Here is an 18774-nt window from a genome sequence, read left to right as displayed (position 1 = left end):
AGTCAATCATGGCAGACATAATGCAAGCCCTGAGATAGACAGTGAAGTATCAACAAGTAGTATGAGAAATGCTAAAGAAAAAAACTTAGAGAAAGTAACAAATAATGATGAACTAGGAGTAGAAATTGGCAACTTGAATATTACTACTGAAACTGAAAGCATGTCGAGAAAAAATGCAAAAGAACACTTACTTGCTAAAGGAAGCATTAATAATATTGTAGTTAATTCTATAGAACAACAAAAAGAACAGTTAAGTAGAGAATGGACTCAGAACAAATTGAGATTTCTTGATCTGGTAGAAAAACTAATGGGCAAAAAGATTTTTGTAAAACAACAAAAAGACAAATTTTTGATATGTTTTTGCAAATCATATTGATTTGATTTATTTTTTACAGATAAACATATTGTATGTTTTTACATTATCAATTTTTCTTATAATACGATGGAAAGGTGCAAGTACTTTCGATTTTCTCAAATCACAGTCATTTTTTAACGGAGAAAAACACTTTTCTATACGGTCTTCACTTTCATTAGTGTACAATGTACATGGTAAATTTATCTCTAGATTATAATGAATTAATGATGTTCCCTAATTTATTTATCTCAAGTTCAAGTTTCTTACAAAAATACAACCCATATGTATTTCTATATTTAATTTTTTCAAACCAGTGTTCTCTGTTCTTATACGCCTTTAGTACCCAAGGTACCATTTTATTTAACTTTTCAGTGGAGACGCCAAACTACCAAAATGGGGATTTCCAAGCTTTCTAATTCTCCTATGGCCCAGACAACACTTTGAGGTTGAACTCGGAGGTAATTCAATTGGATTAAGGTGTAGTCCCGGACATTTTCAATGCCAATAAAGGTAGAAACACACTACTATATAACATCACGTGAGCTCACGTGACGTGATATTGAATCAATCAACAACACTTTCTCTTGGGCTTCTCATTTTCTTCTTTTTCTCAAATACCCAAGATTCTCAAATCTCAATGAGCGAATGTTGTGATTGGATGAAAAATGATGTTGGAGGGGAAGTAATTACAGGATGACTCACTTAGGCGACAGTCACTGGTTCAGATTGTTGGCCCACCCAGTATTCACCACCGTCCTTGGCTACGGTAGCCCTGTAATAATAATGAAAAAATAAATTTACCATTATAAAAAAGCGCTAGGCCGCGGGTTCGATTCCCGCCCGGGGCGGAGTAATCCAGACAGCCTAGTTAGCTTGGAGGGAGGGTAGCGTACCAGCGCGTCTGCTATGTTAAGCTGTGTCAATGGTCGTCAACTATGTGTGAACACAGCTTAAGCGCTACGCGGGTTCGATTCCCGCCCGCGGCGGTTTTTTTTATGTTCGTTCGCTAACACTAAAAAAAAAAATAAGGTTCGCTCTCGGAACAGCTTGGTTTCTCCTATCCTGTCTTCCTTCTCTCTTCGCTTTCGGGGCGATAAGGTACTTACACAAAGTTGACGGATTCGTTTAGATCCTCAGGTGCTACCCAGGTAAGAGTTACTCTGGACTTGGCCTTAGCATCAATGTGGGTAGCGGCGTTCTGAAAATAAAATATTTTTTTAGCGTTAGCACTTTAATTAATAGATACTATCTAAAAGAGAAAAAAGTGCATTAAAAAAAAAATTAATTAAATTTTGCATAATCTAGATTATTCTAGATAAATAGGTATCTAATAAATAAAAGCCAGAAGCATGTGATTGTCCACATGGTCATCCATCTGGATACCAACCACGTGCAGCGTTACTCAACTTAAGTGACTAGGTAGCTCCCTAAGTAATAATAAATTAATTTGAATTTGGCTCAGCCCAAACGGTTATAGTTGCCTGCTTAGTCAGTAGCTTCCTAAAATAGCTTCTTTCTAAAATAATCAATTTGTATGAGCGCCTGGAAATAAAACTAACTGTGCAATGTGCACAACATCAAACCCCCAATCTTGGCCGGATGCCCAAAATACGCGCAACGTTACTCAACTTAAGTGACTAGGTAGCTCCCTAATAATAATAAATTAATTTGAATTTGGCTCAGCTCAAACGGTTATAGTTGCCTGCTTAGTTAGTAGCTTCCTAAAAGAATCAATTTGTATGAGCGCCTGGAAATAAAACTAACTGTGCAATGTGCACAACATCAAACCCCCAATCTTGGCCGGATGCCCAAAATACGAAAATATTCCACTTACTTGAGAGCCTCCCAGACAGTTGATAACCTTGTAGAACTTAGAGGACGGACTCTTGGTGAACTGACCAACTGGCTTATCTCCCACTCTGGCTTGGACGAAGAATCCCTTGAAGCTCAGTCCAGGTGGGGATGAGATCACCACACTGATGGAACCCCCTGGGGCGACGGATTTCTTCTTGAGGACGATCTTGTAGGGGGATTCGGAGTCTTGGGGCACCGTCTGGGGGTGTTTGGGGGTCATGTCGGCGCAGACGCCCTCAGGGGCGCCGGAACTGAAGGCATGCACGGAGCTGATAGCCACCGCGGATACACAGAGGAGGAGGAATTGGTTCATTGTGGTGGTTGTGTGAAGCTGGGGAGAGAATGTTTTAGAAATACATCATTAGGTTCATAACTTGAATACCTTGTTGGTACCAGAAGTTTCCAACTGGGCATGAGCCGCGTACCGCTTTTTTCATGATACTTGGGTGATTTACGGACGATTTTAAGAAATTATTACCTCAACTAGACTTACCTATGTGTGTGTATTTTTACTTTCTTTATGATGAGCTGCTCATAACTTGGTCAGGGGTAGCCACTTGGTTCATATACCCGAGCCAAAGACATTTAACCTTTTTGTCGCCATGAGGTATCATGATTCAAAGGTTACATTGTAGTGAACCGCGTTCATTGCAAGTTTATGCTAACGAGTTAACCCTTTCGGGTACCTAGTGCGAGCGTTGAGATACCGAGTTAAGAACATACAAGTACCTGGGCTGGGCTGAGTTTCTGAGCTTTAACCCTTAATTGGTGATGTGGGGTCATGGTGACCCCACGAAAATTTGATTTTGCTGTACCGGCAACCCTGTAATACCTAGAACGCCCTAGTCCCCAGTACCTTCAAGTTAGTGAGTGCTTGACTCTGTCGCATGATAGTTAGACTAAAATTACGTACCGTTTGCCTCTTAGTAGGTAATTCATTTTTTTTTGTAAAATTTTGACGTCACAACAGTAATCTCGATTCTAATGTCTTAGCAAGTGCACTGCTGGCAGTGCTGGGACAAAGTAAACAATATTAAAACATTTTAGTAAATTTTAATATTTCTTTAGCCTTTAGGACTTTCCAATTTGCAATTCAATAACATCTAGAAAGTAGAAACCTAATGTGTAGTACCTACATGACTACGCATCAGGTTTCTACATAATATATTTCTATGTATGTACCTACTTATCATTTGGTACATTTGTGGGTAGGTATAGGTACATAAAAGAAGGTACCAATAAAGTAATAATATTCATTATCTTCTCACAACTTCTCAAGGTACCTACAAGATACAATTAAGGTACATTCATCTTGTCGTGTATGTAAATGAGGGTTAATATTATAGTGGACACTACAGGAGTAACTACTAGGACACTAGAGTGAAGTTCATCTGACCTACACACACTATTGAGAGGTTCTGGTCTATAGGTTTGTATAATACCTAGTGTGATTTTTTTAAAGAGGTTTGACAGAGGGAATTGTAACTGCCAAGGTCTTATCGTCCTGAAATGGGAGAGAGAAGGAAGACAGGATAGGAGAAAGCCAGCCGTTCCGAGAACGATCATTATCCGTTCAGGATAAAATCCACCCCGGGCGGGATCGAACCCGCGACCTAGCGCTTGCAAGGTAGACGCGCTACCATCCAAGCTAACTATACTGGCAAACACACTAAGACCTCTGTTAGAGTTTCCTCTGTCACATCATTCTTCTTTTTCTTCGCCTTTTCCCGTAAAGACGGGGTCGGCGTTTTTTATCAGCCTCTCAATCAGCCCTAACTAGGGTGATTGTTTTGGGCTGACATTTGGTTTTTGGCTACAAATTTCACGAGTGGATGCCCTTCGCGCTTAACCTTTGCTATTTTCTTTAGCAAGGGAAATTCAGACTGGCGGTATACTCCCTGTTTAAAGTCCTCTATCACATCATTAACATCTCTAAAAAAAGAGAAAAAAAAAATCTTGCTCAAGTGAAAAAGTACCCCCTACCACCGTAGCAGTAAGTCGTTTTCCAGGCATTAGGTACCATTATTAGGATCAGAGCCAACTGGTTAGGTACCTCGATACATTTCCTACCTAAACCCCGCCTACCCGGTAGTAAATATCTGCCAACGTTTCCGTGAAACAAATCTGTTAGACCACAAGTTCAATCTTCAAATCGTGTAGTAAAATAGTTAGTAGTAGTAGTCACGAGATCGGATAATTATCTTGTCTTTGGAAATCGGTTTGGTAGTAGGGTGGAATAATGAGCTGTACATACAGGGTGGCCTGTTTATCAACGAGCACTTCGATCTTAATCGGTGAGCAAAACGTGGTACCGTTTGACAACGTTCGGCCTGTGACTTTTAGTAGCGCGGAGTCGCGCGATACCGCCTGAAAACACAAAACCTATGAAAATGATGCAGACCTCCCACATTTTAGCAGACCTAAGTCGAGCGAATCCAGTTTGGGAGATTTCTAATAATTCTCTATCATATTCATAGGTTTGGGTTTTCATGAGGTATCGCTCAACTCTGCGCTATACTTGGACGCTTCCAATATGTGACAGGCCTTATTCAGAGAGTGAAGAGAGAAGTCGTCAACCAACAGCAATAGGTATAGGTACTTATCCCTACTTATTTATAATCTCGAATAGGACTCAGGAAGCCCTTTGTCCCCGTAGTAGTTTACTTCCTTCCCTTATTCTTAAATAGGACAGTTGCGCTTACTTGGGTGATGTTTCAAAGTCATAGAGCAGGAAAAATGAGGACCAACGGAATTTTTCTTTTTCTTTTGACCCAGCGCCTAAATGGAAAGTATTGTGTCTCTTCTCGCCCGTCTGATGAGGGACATACTACGGGATCGGCATGCTACGACACAGACCAGACCACCGGTTCAGTTTAGATACTTACCTATCCACTTCTTCAAGAGGTCATCATAACATAAGGTCAATAGAATGATACATAATCAAGGAAGTTCAAATGCCATACTGCTATGGCGCCATACTATTTTGCCATATTTTAGCAAAATTTGGAAAAATGCCATAAAAAGCCTAAAAAGACTTACTTTTTTGCTTATTTTGCCATATTTTAAGCATTTTTGGGTAAAATGTAAAACTTTAAGAACAAAGAAAAAAAAAGTAACTAAAAAAGAACCGTACTTAAATAGTGCTTATGCAGTTGGGAAGACATTTAGCATGAGAGGTCGATTCCTATGTAAAAAGTCCTCGAAAATCCAAATCTGAAGTCAAAACAACCAAAAATTATTTTTAAATGTTGAAACATCAATTTTCATTTGACGTTCCGAGGAAAAATGTAAAATAGTTGCCTCTGATTCTTGAAAAAAAAAAAAAAAAAATCTTATTGTGCCATGTTTTGAACAAATAAATGCCATATTTTCCCAAAATAAGTGCCATATTGCCATGTTTTTTAGTGCCAAATTTTGGAAAAATAAGTGCCGTATTCTGAACTTCTCTGTACCTACATAATACATACGAGTATACCTACCTATAGATATTTTGTTTGATAAAAAAATTATAAAGTACAATAGATACCTAGTAGGTAAATATACCCAAGTGGATATTTAATCTATCTATGAAGATACTTCATAATTATGTAGGTACTAAACTACTAACTATCTTATAATATTTTGTAACAAGATTCATCCGGTACCTACCTATAATATTATTACCTATTTACGTATTTATCTGATTTTGTGAACCAACAACCAATTTCCTCTGATAACTTTTTGCAAGGCAAGAAGGGTTTCAATAACATATCTACCTAGGTATTATAAATGGTACTGTGTAAATATTAAAATTATGATAGAATCTCAAAATGTATAAATAAAGGGGTAACGATCCATAAAATTATTCTATAGGTAGGTAGCTCCTGAGTAAATAAAATATTTATGAATGGCATATGATTTTGATCTTAAAATATGTAAGAATTCATAATTCGCATAGGTAACAAAGTTATTATCCTTATTAACAATCATTTAGGTAGGGAATCTTAGATAGGTAAGTAACTGTCTAAAAAGGCATGTAAAAAAATATCTTCTTTTTTTAGAGCATTTTCTAAAAACTGTACCTCGGCACCTCTTTAAAAAAATACTTCAAGCCACATTCTTTTACATCCATGCCTATCCAAGAACGGAAATTTTTCTGCCCTGGCCGGGATCCGAACCCAGCACCTCCGAGTTGAGAGTCAGTTCTCTTGACCACTCGGCCACAGAAGTAAAAAATCTATCTACTTGTAGCTAACTGTTAAGATATTGCCATCACGTAGTACGAGTAACTATGGATTGAAGTTATTTAAATTATTATTGATATAAAAAATCTAATTAGTATTAGTATTTTTTTTATATAATTTATTTTATTGGGACGATACCAATTACAATTTACCACTACGTAATTCTACATTACAGGGTGGTTGAAGCGCAACGAAGGAACGAAGAAATCGAGTCTGTGTTTCACTGAACTACTACATAGTACACACAGTAGATTTACGTTCCAGAATAGTCGTTTTTTCTTTTCGTCATTTTGAGGTGGTACTGATGGGGAATGGGGCTTTGCAGCTTTACTCCGCACACAAAAAGCCCATTCTGAGGCTGAGATGTGTTGGTAAACAGCCCCAAAAGATGGGTTAAGCTTGTACGAATTTGGAAAATAGAGAAATGGTACAATGCCACAGGCTGTGTTTCATTTCCATTTTCCCCACCACTACCGTCATTTTGAGGTGGTACTGATGGGGAATGGGGCTTTGCAGCTTTCCTCCGCACACAAAAAGCCCATTCTGAGGCTGAGATGTGTTGGTAAACAGCCCCAAAAAATGGGTTAAGCTTGTACGAATTTGGAAAATAGAGAAATGGTACAATGCCACAGGCTGTGTTTCATTTCCATTTTCCCCACCACTACCGGCGAATTTGGAAAATAGAGAAATGGTACAATGCCACAGGCTATGTTTCATTTCCATTTTTCCCACCACTACCGCCATGAAAATATGGAAAACATGCGTAATGTCTCTCACAAGATTAACTGATTAACCCTGTATTATTGGAGCAATAAATTGTTAACCTCCACATCAAAGTGATTTACCGGAGGGTTATTGATCAGTAATCATAATCAACTGATCACTTGGAATATCAATACTAGCATAAATAATTAGATTGTAATGACTTAATGAGTATAGATCGTACTGCATCCTAGAATTTTGATTGGCATGTCGCATGTACCTAAACCACTACTTATTCGACACCCTGCACTAGGTGTCAGTAGAATTACGTATAGTTCCTCCTGCTTCAGTCCATACTGCGTACCTACCTTTATTGGGTGCAAGAGGTTTGATAGGCAACTGCCAAGGTCTTATCGTCCCGAAAGCGAAGAGAGGATAGGATAGGAGAAAGCCGGCCGTTCCGAGAACGGACCTCATCTGTTTGGGATAAAATCCGTTCCGGAAATCGAACCAGCGACATAGCGCTTACACATTACACACAAGATAGGTTGGCTACCCGTATGGAAAGTGTATCTGATGCTATGATAACTACTGAATATGCTGGGAGTTACATGGGCGAAAGCAATAGTTCAGACAATGAATCCAAAAAGTATGAGAACGAAAACAACATCATAAATCAACAGGGTAGCCATGAGAAATCAAGGATCATTATTATATCTCCAAGTTATAGTCAATTGCACAGAACAGAAAGCGATAAAGTTCCACCTCAAATAGACAACAACAATCCGTTGGAAACAAACAGTAATGCAAATTCCCTCGCCAATCAATTCAGAACGGAAAATTTTCCGCCCTGGCCGAGTTTTGAACCCAGCACCTGCGAGTTGAGAGTCAGTGCTCTTGACCACTCGGCCACAGAAGTAAAAATCTATCTACTTGTAGCTAACTGTTAAGATATTGCCATCATGTAGTAAGTAGGAGTAACTATGGATTAAAGTTATTTAAAAATTATTATTGAATAATTATTGATATAAAAAATGTAATTACTATTAGTATTTTTTTTTTATTAATTTATTTTATTGGGACGATACCAATTACAAGTTACCACTACGTAATTCTACATTACAGGGTGGTTGAAGCGCATGTTAACGAACGAAGAAATCGAGTCTGTGTTTCACTGAACTACTACATAGTACACACAGTAGATTTACGTTCCAGAATAGTCGTTTTTTCTTTTCGTCATTTTGAGGTGGTACTGATGGGGAATGGGGCTTTGCAGCTTTACTCCGCACACAAAAAGCCCATTCTGAGGCTGAGATGTGTTGGTAAACAGCCCCAAAAGATGGGTTAAGCTTGTACGAATTTGGAAAATAGAGAAATGGTACAATGCCACAGGCTATGTTTCATTTCCATTTTTCCCACCACTACCGCCATGAAAATATGGAAAACATGCGTAATGTCTCTCACAAGATTAACTGATTAACCCTGTATTATTGGAGCAATAAATTGTTAACCTCCACATCAAAGTGATTTACCGGAGGGTTATTGATCAGTAATCATAATCAACTGATCACTTGGAATATCAATACTAGCATAAATAATTAGATTGTAATGACTTAATGAGTATAGATCGTACTGCATCCTAGAATTTTGATTGGCATGTCGCATGTACCTAAACCACTACTTATTCGACACCCTGCACTAGGTGTCAGTAGAATTACGTATAGTTCCTCCTGCTTCAGTGCATACTGCATACCTACCTTTATTGGGTGCAAGAGGTTTGATAGGCAACTGCAAAGGTCTTATCGTCCCGAAAGCGAAGAGAGGATAGGATAGGAGAAAGCCGGCCGTTCCGAGAACGAACCTCATCTGTTTGGGATAAAATCCGTTCCGGAAATCGAACCAGCGACATAGCGCTTACACATACACACAAGATAGGTTGGCTACCCTACAAGCAGTCCAAACTAACTATACCTACGTAAACTGGTGGTAGGTATACATAGAAATTTATACTTCGCGTTGAGGCATCTTCAGTCAAGTTCAGTCTATTTCATTTGCGGTCCAAATGGTTGTGGACCAGTTAGGCCCCTAGGTTGGACAGTTCTCTTCCATCACACTTTGCATATTTTCTATCGTGTCCTCGACAGTTTCAAATGTTGCTTTGCCAACCAACATGAAAACCTTAGGAAAACTCCTTATTGGTTAGTATTAGTAAAGTAGACATATATACATCTGTATATGTAAGTGCTTACACTTACAAAAGGAAAACTTCTAATAACTACCTTATTGGATAGAAATAAGGAGAGGTATTTACAGATAATTAGTCTAAGGTTTTTAATAAAAACATACTTGAAAGAAAAATTCATTACCTAATTAGATATGTACCTACCTACAGAAGTACAGACCTATACCTACCTAATGTAAAATTGTAGGTAAATGTAGGAATACAGGTAGAAGGAACTTTTCCAACTTTTTCTTGCAGTCAAACGGGTTATCTGTAGTCATATGTAGGTAGATAATATAATAATTAAATAAAAATAATGAAATGATCACGTGATGCTTGGGACCGGTAGAGTGGATGACCCTGAACATACCAAGCAAGGTCACTTCTATACATAACACGACTGTACTAATATAGGCAAAGAACATTAACTTTTGATGAAGAAAAGAAGGAGGAGAAGAAGAAGAAGAAGAATAAGTGGAAGAAGACAGAAAAAAAAAAGAAGAGTCCTCCTCTCCTTGACTATAGGCAAAGACTTTTTTTTGGTGAAGAAAAAGAAGGCGAAAAAGAAGAGAGAGAGAGAGAGAGAGAGAGGAAAGAGAAGAGGAGCAAGAGAAGAAAGAGGAAGAAGAAGAGGAAGAAGAAGAAGGAGAAGAATAAGACAAAGAAGAGGAAGGAGGAGAAGAAAAAGACCAACAGAGAGGAGAACAAGCAGAAGAAAAATCATTGACGTTTAATGATTTATTTAGTCGGATGAAAAATACGAGTTATTATTTTGTTACGGATTACTGGTAAAGTTGTTTTGCGTCTTCCGTGTTTTTCTCGTGTGGGCGATAGGTGCTTACGTCAAAATGAGACTGTTAAAATAGTTACCCTCGGGTCAAACTTGTTTCTACCATACATAAGTTTTTTTTTTTTTTTTTTTTTTAGCCCCCAAGCGTAGTGGTGTCTTATCGTCCTGAAATCGAAGAGAGTTGGAAGACGGGATAGGAAAAAGCCAGCCGTTCCGAGAACGAACATTATCGCTTCAGGATAAAATCCGCCCCGGGCGGGAATCGAAACCGCGGCCTAGCACTTACAAGACAGACGCACGGAAAGATCCGACTTCTCAGATTAGAAAGAACCATGTCACGGATCTTGAACATTTAGGTAGGTACATACGTCTACATGAGCTTAAACATTGGTACGGATTAACGATTAACAGTACCTAGAGTTGAATAAACATATTTCTAGTAGATTTAGATTTAGACCATAAAGATCGGATTCCTAGTGGATTTAGAGGACAAAGAAATGGACCATTGTTATTTGGTACACTTTCTTATTTTTCAAGTCCTCATGATCTAAGAAATCAAGATTTCAGTTGTTACGTAGAGTGCAGTACAGTTTCATTGAAAGAAATCTTACTTTTTTTCTTCGAGGTGTTATAAAACAATCTTCAAAGTGAAGTAGTGAACTAGTGTTGGACAAATAAGCAGGTAATAAAATAAATAAATGAAGTTTATCGTACGTGGGATACCTGCTGGTTATATCACCTCGAAGGGTTTTTCGCCATACCTTCAATAGTTTGAACATGTGGAAATCATTGATAGTCCATGTTCTGATAGGTTTTAGCATATTCCATAACAGAGCTCAAGATATCAATGGTAGTCATCAAGATATCAACGATATTCCAGGCGATGGAAAAAGTCAATCGGACAAGTTATCTAAATTAGTCAAAAATAGAAACCAAATGGACAAATTGTACAAAGGAAACAGAAATCAGAGTGAAACTGACAATTTATTTGAAACAAGTGATAGTGGAAATCTAACAGACAGTTTACTTGAACATAAAACTCTAACGGACAATCTACCAGAAATATTAGAACATCACAGCACAACGGACAATCTATTTGAAACAAGCAATAACAGTAGACATCTAACGGACAATTTGCATAAACATAACAATCTAACAGACAAATTACCAGATCTACAACGCGCACACTATCATTTAGACCTGACAGGTACGGCTGAAGTTCCACCTGTCGGGTCTACCCTATACTTGATGAGCATACACGATATTAGGTAGACTTGACTGGTGGACCTGATGAGCACACACGATATTAGGTAGGTTACCTGTGAGGTCCACTTGATATTGAGTCGCGTAATGTCTCTCACACAAGATGGACCCTGTATTATTGGAGCAATAAATTGTTAACCTCCACATCAAAGTGATTAACCGGAGGGTTATTGATCAGTAATCAATAAGTAATCATTTATTGATCAGTAATCATAATCAACTGATCACTTGAAATATCAATACTAGCATAAATAATTAGATTGTAATGACTTAATGAGTATAGATCGTACTGCATCCTAGAATTTTGATTGGCATATAGCATGTACCTAAACCACTACTTATTCGACACCCTGCACTAGGTGTCAGTAGAATTACGGATAGTTCCTCCTGCTTCAGTGCATACTTTATTGGGTGCAAGAGGTTTGATAGGCAACTGCCAAGGTCTTATCGTCCCGAAAGCGAAGAGAGGATAGGATAGGAGAAAGCCGGCCGTTCCGAGAACGGACCTCATCTGTTTGGGATAAAATCCGTTCCGGAAATCGAACCAGCGACATAGCGCTTACACATTACACACAAGATAGGTTGGCTACCCGCTACCCTACAAGCAGTCCAAACTAACTATACGTAGACTAGTGGTAGGTATACATAGAAATTTATACTTCGCGTTGACTCGTTGAGGCATCTTCAGTCAAGTTCAGTCTATTTCATTTGCGGTCCAAATGGTTGTGGACCAGGTAGGCCCCTAGGTTGGACAGTTCTCTTCCATTACACTTTGCATATTTTCTATCGTGTCCTCGACGGTTTCAAATCTTGCTTGGCCAACCAACATGAAAACCTTAGGAAAACTCCTTATTGGTTAGTATTAGTAAAGTAGACATATATACATCTGTATATGTAAGTGCTTACACTTACAAAAGGAAAACTTCTACAGTACATAGGTACCTAACAAAGCGAAATGACTGCAGACTACATGAAAACGAAGTAATATTTAGAGTAGATAGAGGAAAAACTTGAACACAGCGAAACCTCCGTCACTCAGCGCGTATACTAGACTTACACCCTGGGGTTTCCGGGTTCGATTCCCGTCAGAATCGGGGTCTCGATGTCAACTGTCCCTTGGAAATGTAGGTAGACAAACACGACTTCATTGACACATGCAAAAGCACAATCCATAAAACCAAAACTGAACATCTTTCAGGAAAGAAAAACCGTCAGACTCGGAACCGATCCAGGAGTAAGAAGCGGTCAGAAAGGACGAAGAAGGACAAGAAGTACATTCTTATGAATGACGTCAACAATTTTTACTACAACAACAATGTGTACCACTTCATCTGTACAGTTGTCATCAACATCTGTATAACCTTGATCATAGCATTTCTACTCAGATGTTCAATCTCTCGCATAATTGAGAACAAAATCAACCACCAAACCCAATGTATCCTACGTGAAAATGACATCATGAATCAGACGTTCTACTCAAGCGAGTTAATGCATCTCAACACGGAAAAACTCATACTGGATGCCAAGTTCAAATATCTAATGGACAGATACCATCTGGATGATGACGAGGTTTTGAAACATGTCAAGAACAACAATCCTTTCAATAAAACAGAAGCGAACACTCCGTACCAACAAGAATCGCACAAGGATCTTGTGGAGAGGCTGAAATTGAGGAAACAGTTGTACAAAGACTTGGCAGCCTTGCAAAAGGAGACGCAGAAAACGATCAGGAAACTGGCTCGGTCCAAACAAATGAAAAACAAAAATATCGATCCATACAATACTTACTAGAGTTACTAGACGAATGAAAAGAGAACGTAATACATACGACATTGACAACTAATTGAAAATTCTCGGTTCCATTCTTGAAAAAGAAGAAGAAGAAGAAGGAGAAGAATAAGACAAAGAAGAGGAAGAAGGAGGAGAAGAAGAAGAAGAAGGAGGAGGAGAAGAATAAGACAAAGAAGAGGAAGAAGGAGAAGGAGGAGAAGAAGAAGAAGAAAACCAACAACAACAAAAAGAAGAAGGAGAAGAATAAGACAAAGAAGAGGAAGAAGGAGGAGAAGAAGAAGAAGAAGGAGGAGGAGAAGAATAAGACAAAGAAGAGGAAGAAGGAGAAGGAGGAGAAGAAGAAGAAGAAGAAGAAGAAGAAGAAGAAGAAGAAGAAGAAGAAGAAGGAGGAGAAGAATAAGACAAAGAAGAGGAAGAAGAAGAAGAAGAAGAAGAAGAAGAAGAAGGAGAAGAATAAGACAAAGAAGAGGAAGAGGAAAGAGGAGAAGAAAAAGACCAACAGAGAGGAGAACAAGCAGAAGAAGAAAAATCATTGACATTTAATGATATAGTCGGATGAAAAATACGAGTTATTATTTTGTTACGGATTACTGGTAAAGTTGTTTTGCGTCTTCCGTGTTTTTCTCATGTGGGCGATAATAGGTGCTTACGTCAAAATGAGACTGTTAAATTAGTTACCCTCGGGTCAAACTTGTTTCTACCATACATAAGTATTTTGCATAGGCAGATCTAAATTGTAAATACAATAAATTGTATCGCATAGGTAGGTATAGATCTCAAACTTTCAGCCCGTTCACATTACAGTAAAAGGAATTTTTCTTGTATACTTGAGTCGTTTCTACGGGGATAAGTAAAGTTAGGTGCCTCGAATGAATATCTACTCAAGAAGCTAACAAACAGGTATAGAAAATAGAGCATATCGATAAAAAAAATGATCTTATTTTTCAAGAGGTTTGACAGAGGGAACTGTAACTGCTAAGGTCTTATCGTCCTGAAATCGAAGAGAGATGGAAGACGGGATAGGAAAAAGCCAGCCGTTCCGAGAACGAACATTATCCCCTCAGGATAAAATCCGCCCCGGCCGGGAATCGAACCCGCGGCCTAGCACTTACAAGGCAGACGCACGGAAAGATCCGACTTCTCAGATTAGAAAGAACCAAGTCACAGATCAAATTACAATTATTAGGTAGGTACAAACGGCGCCGAATTTTCCTTTTCAAGAAGGTAAAGATTGATGATTGATCTTGAGCTCACCTAGTTATTGAGCAGACGAAGTGAATTCCAAGTTCTAACTGAACTCTTGTTCCTTTAGTTTGTCTGTTTCACTATAACTCTCAAAAAGCGTGCCCGATTTTGATTAAATTTGTAAAAATACTCATTTGGGGCAAACTGGTCCTCCTAAACCTTAAATTGTTTTCCAATAACTCCCGAACGAAAGACTACTTCGTTTTCGATAAAATTTGGCAAAATTTATGATATTCGTCTATTAACCCAATCAGGTCGTCTTTAGAAGTAATATTTTTACTTTTCTAATTTGTATCCTATTCTTTCTCTCGTTTGCAGACACTCCGTTGGAGATGTACGGCTGGGGCGTGGTTAACAAACACAATGATCGTAGCATTCGGCTCCGTAAATACACCACCTACACGCAGGACATCACAACCTGCCAGAATGAACACATCAATATAACCGCTACACATCACATCTGTACGTACAACAGAGCCAGTCAAAGCTACAAGGGAGATTCTGGAGCACCTGCATTGTACACGATGCCGAGGAAAAGGTGCCACAAACCAGGTTCTAGAACCAAAAGTGATAGTCAAGCAGGTTCTAGAATCAAAAGTGATAGATGTCGAGCAGGTTCTAGAACCAAATGTGATAAATGTCCACGTTCCAAAACCAGGTGTGGTCCCTTGACCATAAACTTGGATGAGTTGTGCAACACAAACCAGGTTCTAAAACCAAAAGTGATAGTCGAGCAGGTTCTAGAACCAAAAGTGATAAATGTACACGTTCCAAAACCAGAAAAGTGATAGTCGAGCAGGTTCTAGAACCAAATGTGATAAATGTCCACGTTCCAAAACCAGGTGTGGTCCCTTGACCATAAACTTGGATGAGTTGTGTGAAGCAATCAGTGACAAGAGCAATAGATCAACACAAACACATTACACCGTATGTTTGCATTATTCATGGGATACAATCAGTAGCAGCAGAACAAATGACAGTAATAATTCAACACAAGCACACTACACTGTACTCTTGAACGATTTGTATAAAATCACCAAAACCAGGTGTGGTCCCTTGACCATAAACTTGGATGAGTTATGTGAAGCAATCAGTGACAAGAGCAATAGATCAACACAAACACATAACACCGTGTGTTTGCATTATTCATGTGATACAATCAGTAGCAGCAGAACAAATGACAGTAATAATTCAACACAAGCACACTACACTGTACTCTTGAACGATTTGTATAAAATCATCAAAACCAGGTGTGGTCCCTTGACCATAAACTTGGATGAGTTATGTGAAGCGATCAGTGACAAGAGCAATAGATCAACACAAACACATTACACCGTATGTTTGCATTATTCATGTGATACAATCAGTAGTAGCAGCAGCAGAACAAATGACAGTAATAATTCAACACAAGCACACTACACTGTACTCTTGAACGATTTGTATAAAATCAATTATACAACAAGCTTTAAGTCACCCATCCATTTATTGGCTTTACTATCGTAATGATAAAGGAAGGACGGGCTAAAAATCTAATCCAATTGCTTAAACCGAGATTAAAACTTAAACAGAGTTTAAACTTACTTTGCGGCCCCGGACCTTAAACCTACACACAATTATGCTTGCATTTAGAATATTTTACAACTTTCAGAAAAAATTCCACATACAAAAAATATCTACTATCGTAATAATAAAGGAAGGACGGGCTAAAAATCTAATCAAATTGCTTAAACCGAGATTAAAACTTAAACAGAGTTTAATCTTACTTTGAGGCCCCGGACCTTAAACCTACACACAATTATGCTTGCATTTAGAATATTTTACAACTTTCAGAAAAAATTCCACATACAAAAAATATCAATGCAGATGTCTGCAATGAATGAAAATTAAGTCCAAGGGTCAAATTCGTCTTCTGTCTGTAACATGTAAACAACTTTTGTCTATAATTGATAATTGTTTACAAATGTCGGAACATTGACCATTAAGTAGGCTATTTTCCTAATGGTCAACGTCTTTTGTCAATAAAAAAAGCCTAAAATAATAAAATTGAAATGGTAAGTACCCTACTGGACGAAAATAACTAAATCTATGCCACAAACCATCAGGTTTTCTAACATTTCAGAATTTTTCCATCAGATATCGAACGAAATTTTGATTGTCAGACTGTCTGAGAGATCAAAATGTCACATTATTTCCACATACCTCAGTTTATTTCATCAGACCGTGTGATCAGATTTGATAAAATAAGTATCCTAACCTGTGCGCTTGGCTTTTCAATGGCTTCATCTCATGAAAACCTACATAAATGCAGTTAATTTTTCTTAAACCACTTTAGAACGTACATACACAAAACTATAGTCAACTTTTCTGATTATTTCCACATACCACAGTTTATTTCATCAGACCGTGTGATCAGATTTGATAAAATAAATATCCTAACCTGTGCGCTTGGCTTTTCAATGGCCTCATCTCATGAAAACCTACATAAATGCAGTTAAATTTTCTTAAACCACATTAGAACGTACATACAAAACTACAACTTTTCTGCAATATAGAAATATTCGTTTTAATTTCATTAGAGCCTTTTTTATTTTCTTATCCTGAACAAGAGCTTGCCAAAAATGTTAAGTAGGTAGAAGAAAATTACTATTTTTTAGGCTAAGATCTCATGTGGAGTAGAATTTTACCTAACACTGAAAAAAATTAAATATTTACAAAAAACGAGGAAAACTCATAATTCAAGACCTACGGGTTTTAAAACAGACACACTTTATTTAGGCAAGTGTGGGCCATTATGGTTCACTTACTAAAATGGTCAGCAAAATTTGTCAAAAGATACATACCCAGTTGAAATATTTTGTGCATCAATATTTAACTTTTTTGCCACATTGTAATTTTTCCCTTGGAATTTCTGTTTCCAATAGACCACGTAAGTTAAATAACGTTACATGGGGTTGGTATCCTGATGGTTGCCCCTGGCTTTTCCCAGCCCCATTCAGGCTGGGTGAGGTTAATAATCTAAGGAGGCTAGTTTATAGCCAAATGAACGGTAGTAGTACCACACTAAAAACTTAGGCAGATATACAGTGATGTAAACTAAAAAAAAAAAAAAAAACCCCTTTGTGGGCCATTATGGTTCACTTACTAAAATGGTCAGCAAAATTTGTCAAAAGATACATACCCAGTTGAAATATTTTGTGCATCAATATTTAACTTTTTTGCCACATTGTAATTTTTCCCTTGGAATTTCTGTTTCCAATAGACCACTGAAGTTAAATAACGTTACATGGGGTTGGTATCCTGATGGTTGCCCCTGGCTTTTCCCAGCCCCATTCTGGCTGGGTGAGGTTAATAATCTAAGGAGGCTAGTTTAGAGCCAAATGAACGCTAGTAGTACCACACTAAAAACTTAGGCAGTTATACAGTGATGTAAACTAAAAAAAAAAACCCTTAAGGATTATTCTTCACTTGAGGGCTAGTTTCCCTACAATTAAAACATAGGAAAACTAGCCCTCAAATACTACTTTTCAGGACATGTTCAGTAATGAAACCAATTCACCCAGGTCTTAAGGCCAGTTCTCACTGGTCGTTCGGAAAAAAAAATCGTGTCGTATGTAGTGGGAACACTCTCATTTAAATTACATTGCCTACTTACACATTCGGAAAAATTCGGATGACGACAAGTGGGAATATTCAGTAGTAGTAGCCCGATTTTACACAGGTCTTACTCAATATCCAGCGTGGCCAGGAACGTTCTTAATTTCCATCTCAATATACAGGGTGTTCCAGGAACGTTCTAACAGAATTTCCATCTATTACCACACTCATTACACAACACGAACGTTGTCATCGGCTCGTCAGCACTTCGGGTTTGTACCTGAAAAATACGAATAAATAACAAATTTGAGATTATTTTGAAAAAGGATCGGGGTTGTACCTGGAAAAACAAGAATAAAATGCCACAATATAATATAAAGTGGGTACAATAGTCCTACATACTGGACTCCAGACACAGGAATTTCGTTTCAAAAGTCCAAATTTCTGTTTCCAATAGACCACTGAAGTTAAATAACGTTACATGGGGTTGGTATCCTGATGGTTGCCCCTGGTTTTTCCCAGCCCCATTCTGGCTGGGTGAGGTTAATAATCTAAGGAGGCTAGTTTAGAGCCAAATGAACGGTAGTAGTACCACACTAAAAACTTAGGCAGTTATACAGTGATGTAAACTAAAAAAAAAAAAAAAAAAAACCTTAAGAGTACCACACTAAAAACTTAGGCAGTTATACAGTGATGTAAACTAAAAAAAAAAAAAAAAAAACCTTAAGGATTATTC

At 38.0% G+C, this 18774-nt stretch overlaps 2 protein-coding genes across 2 annotated transcripts; one reads left to right on the top strand and one right to left on the bottom strand.

Moving 5' to 3' along the window:
- Positions 1-346: 346 nt before the first annotated feature.
- LOC103508820 (putative defense protein Hdd11) lies at positions 347-2534 on the bottom strand. Its single transcript, XM_008473396.2, has 3 exons — positions 2190-2534; positions 1462-1553; positions 347-1127 (listed from the first exon to the last, which is right to left on the bottom strand). Exons 1-3 carry the CDS (start codon positions 2520-2522, stop codon positions 1058-1060), a joined length of 495 nt encoding a protein of 164 aa, XP_008471618.1. The 5' UTR covers positions 2523-2534; the 3' UTR covers positions 347-1057.
- An 11872-nt stretch (positions 2535-14406) lies between these two features.
- On the top strand, positions 14407-18241 carry LOC113467242. Its single transcript, XM_026823324.1, has 4 exons — positions 14407-14423; positions 14763-15102; positions 15491-15837; positions 18231-18241. The coding sequence occupies exons 2-4, from the start codon at positions 14777-14779 to the stop codon at positions 18239-18241; spliced, it is 684 nt and encodes a 227-aa protein (XP_026679125.1). The 5' UTR covers positions 14407-14423; positions 14763-14776.
- Positions 18242-18774: the final 533 nt, after the last annotated feature.

The sequence above is a fragment of the Diaphorina citri genome, unplaced genomic scaffold, assembly GCF_000475195.1.
Source record: "Diaphorina citri unplaced genomic scaffold, Diaci psyllid genome assembly version 1.1 scaffold437, whole genome shotgun sequence".
In the NCBI taxonomy this organism is placed as follows: domain Eukaryota; kingdom Metazoa; phylum Arthropoda; class Insecta; order Hemiptera; family Psyllidae; genus Diaphorina; species Diaphorina citri.
This window is presented reverse-complemented; position numbering and strand designations above follow the sequence as displayed.

Excerpts from the sequence above, each read along its gene's own strand:
- LOC113467242 (XM_026823324.1), top strand. The coding sequence starts at position 14,777 with ATGTACGGCTGGGGCGTGGTTAACAAACACAATGATCGTAGCATTCGG. Across the intron at positions 15,103-15,490 it reads TGTCCACGTTCCAAAACCAG|GTGTGGTCCCTTGACCATAA; the intron begins GTGTGGTCCCTT and ends CACCAAAACCAG.
- LOC103508820 (XM_008473396.2), bottom strand. The coding sequence starts at position 2,522 with ATGAACCAATTCCTCCTCCTCTGTGTATCCGCGGTGGCTATCAGCTCC. Across the intron at positions 1,554-2,189 it reads ACTGTCTGGGAGGCTCTCAA|AACGCCGCTACCCACATTGA; the intron begins GTAAGTGGAATA and ends TTTTATTTTCAG. Across the intron at positions 1,128-1,461 it reads AACGAATCCGTCAACTTTGT|GGCTACCGTAGCCAAGGACG; the intron begins GTAAGTACCTTA and ends TTATTATTACAG.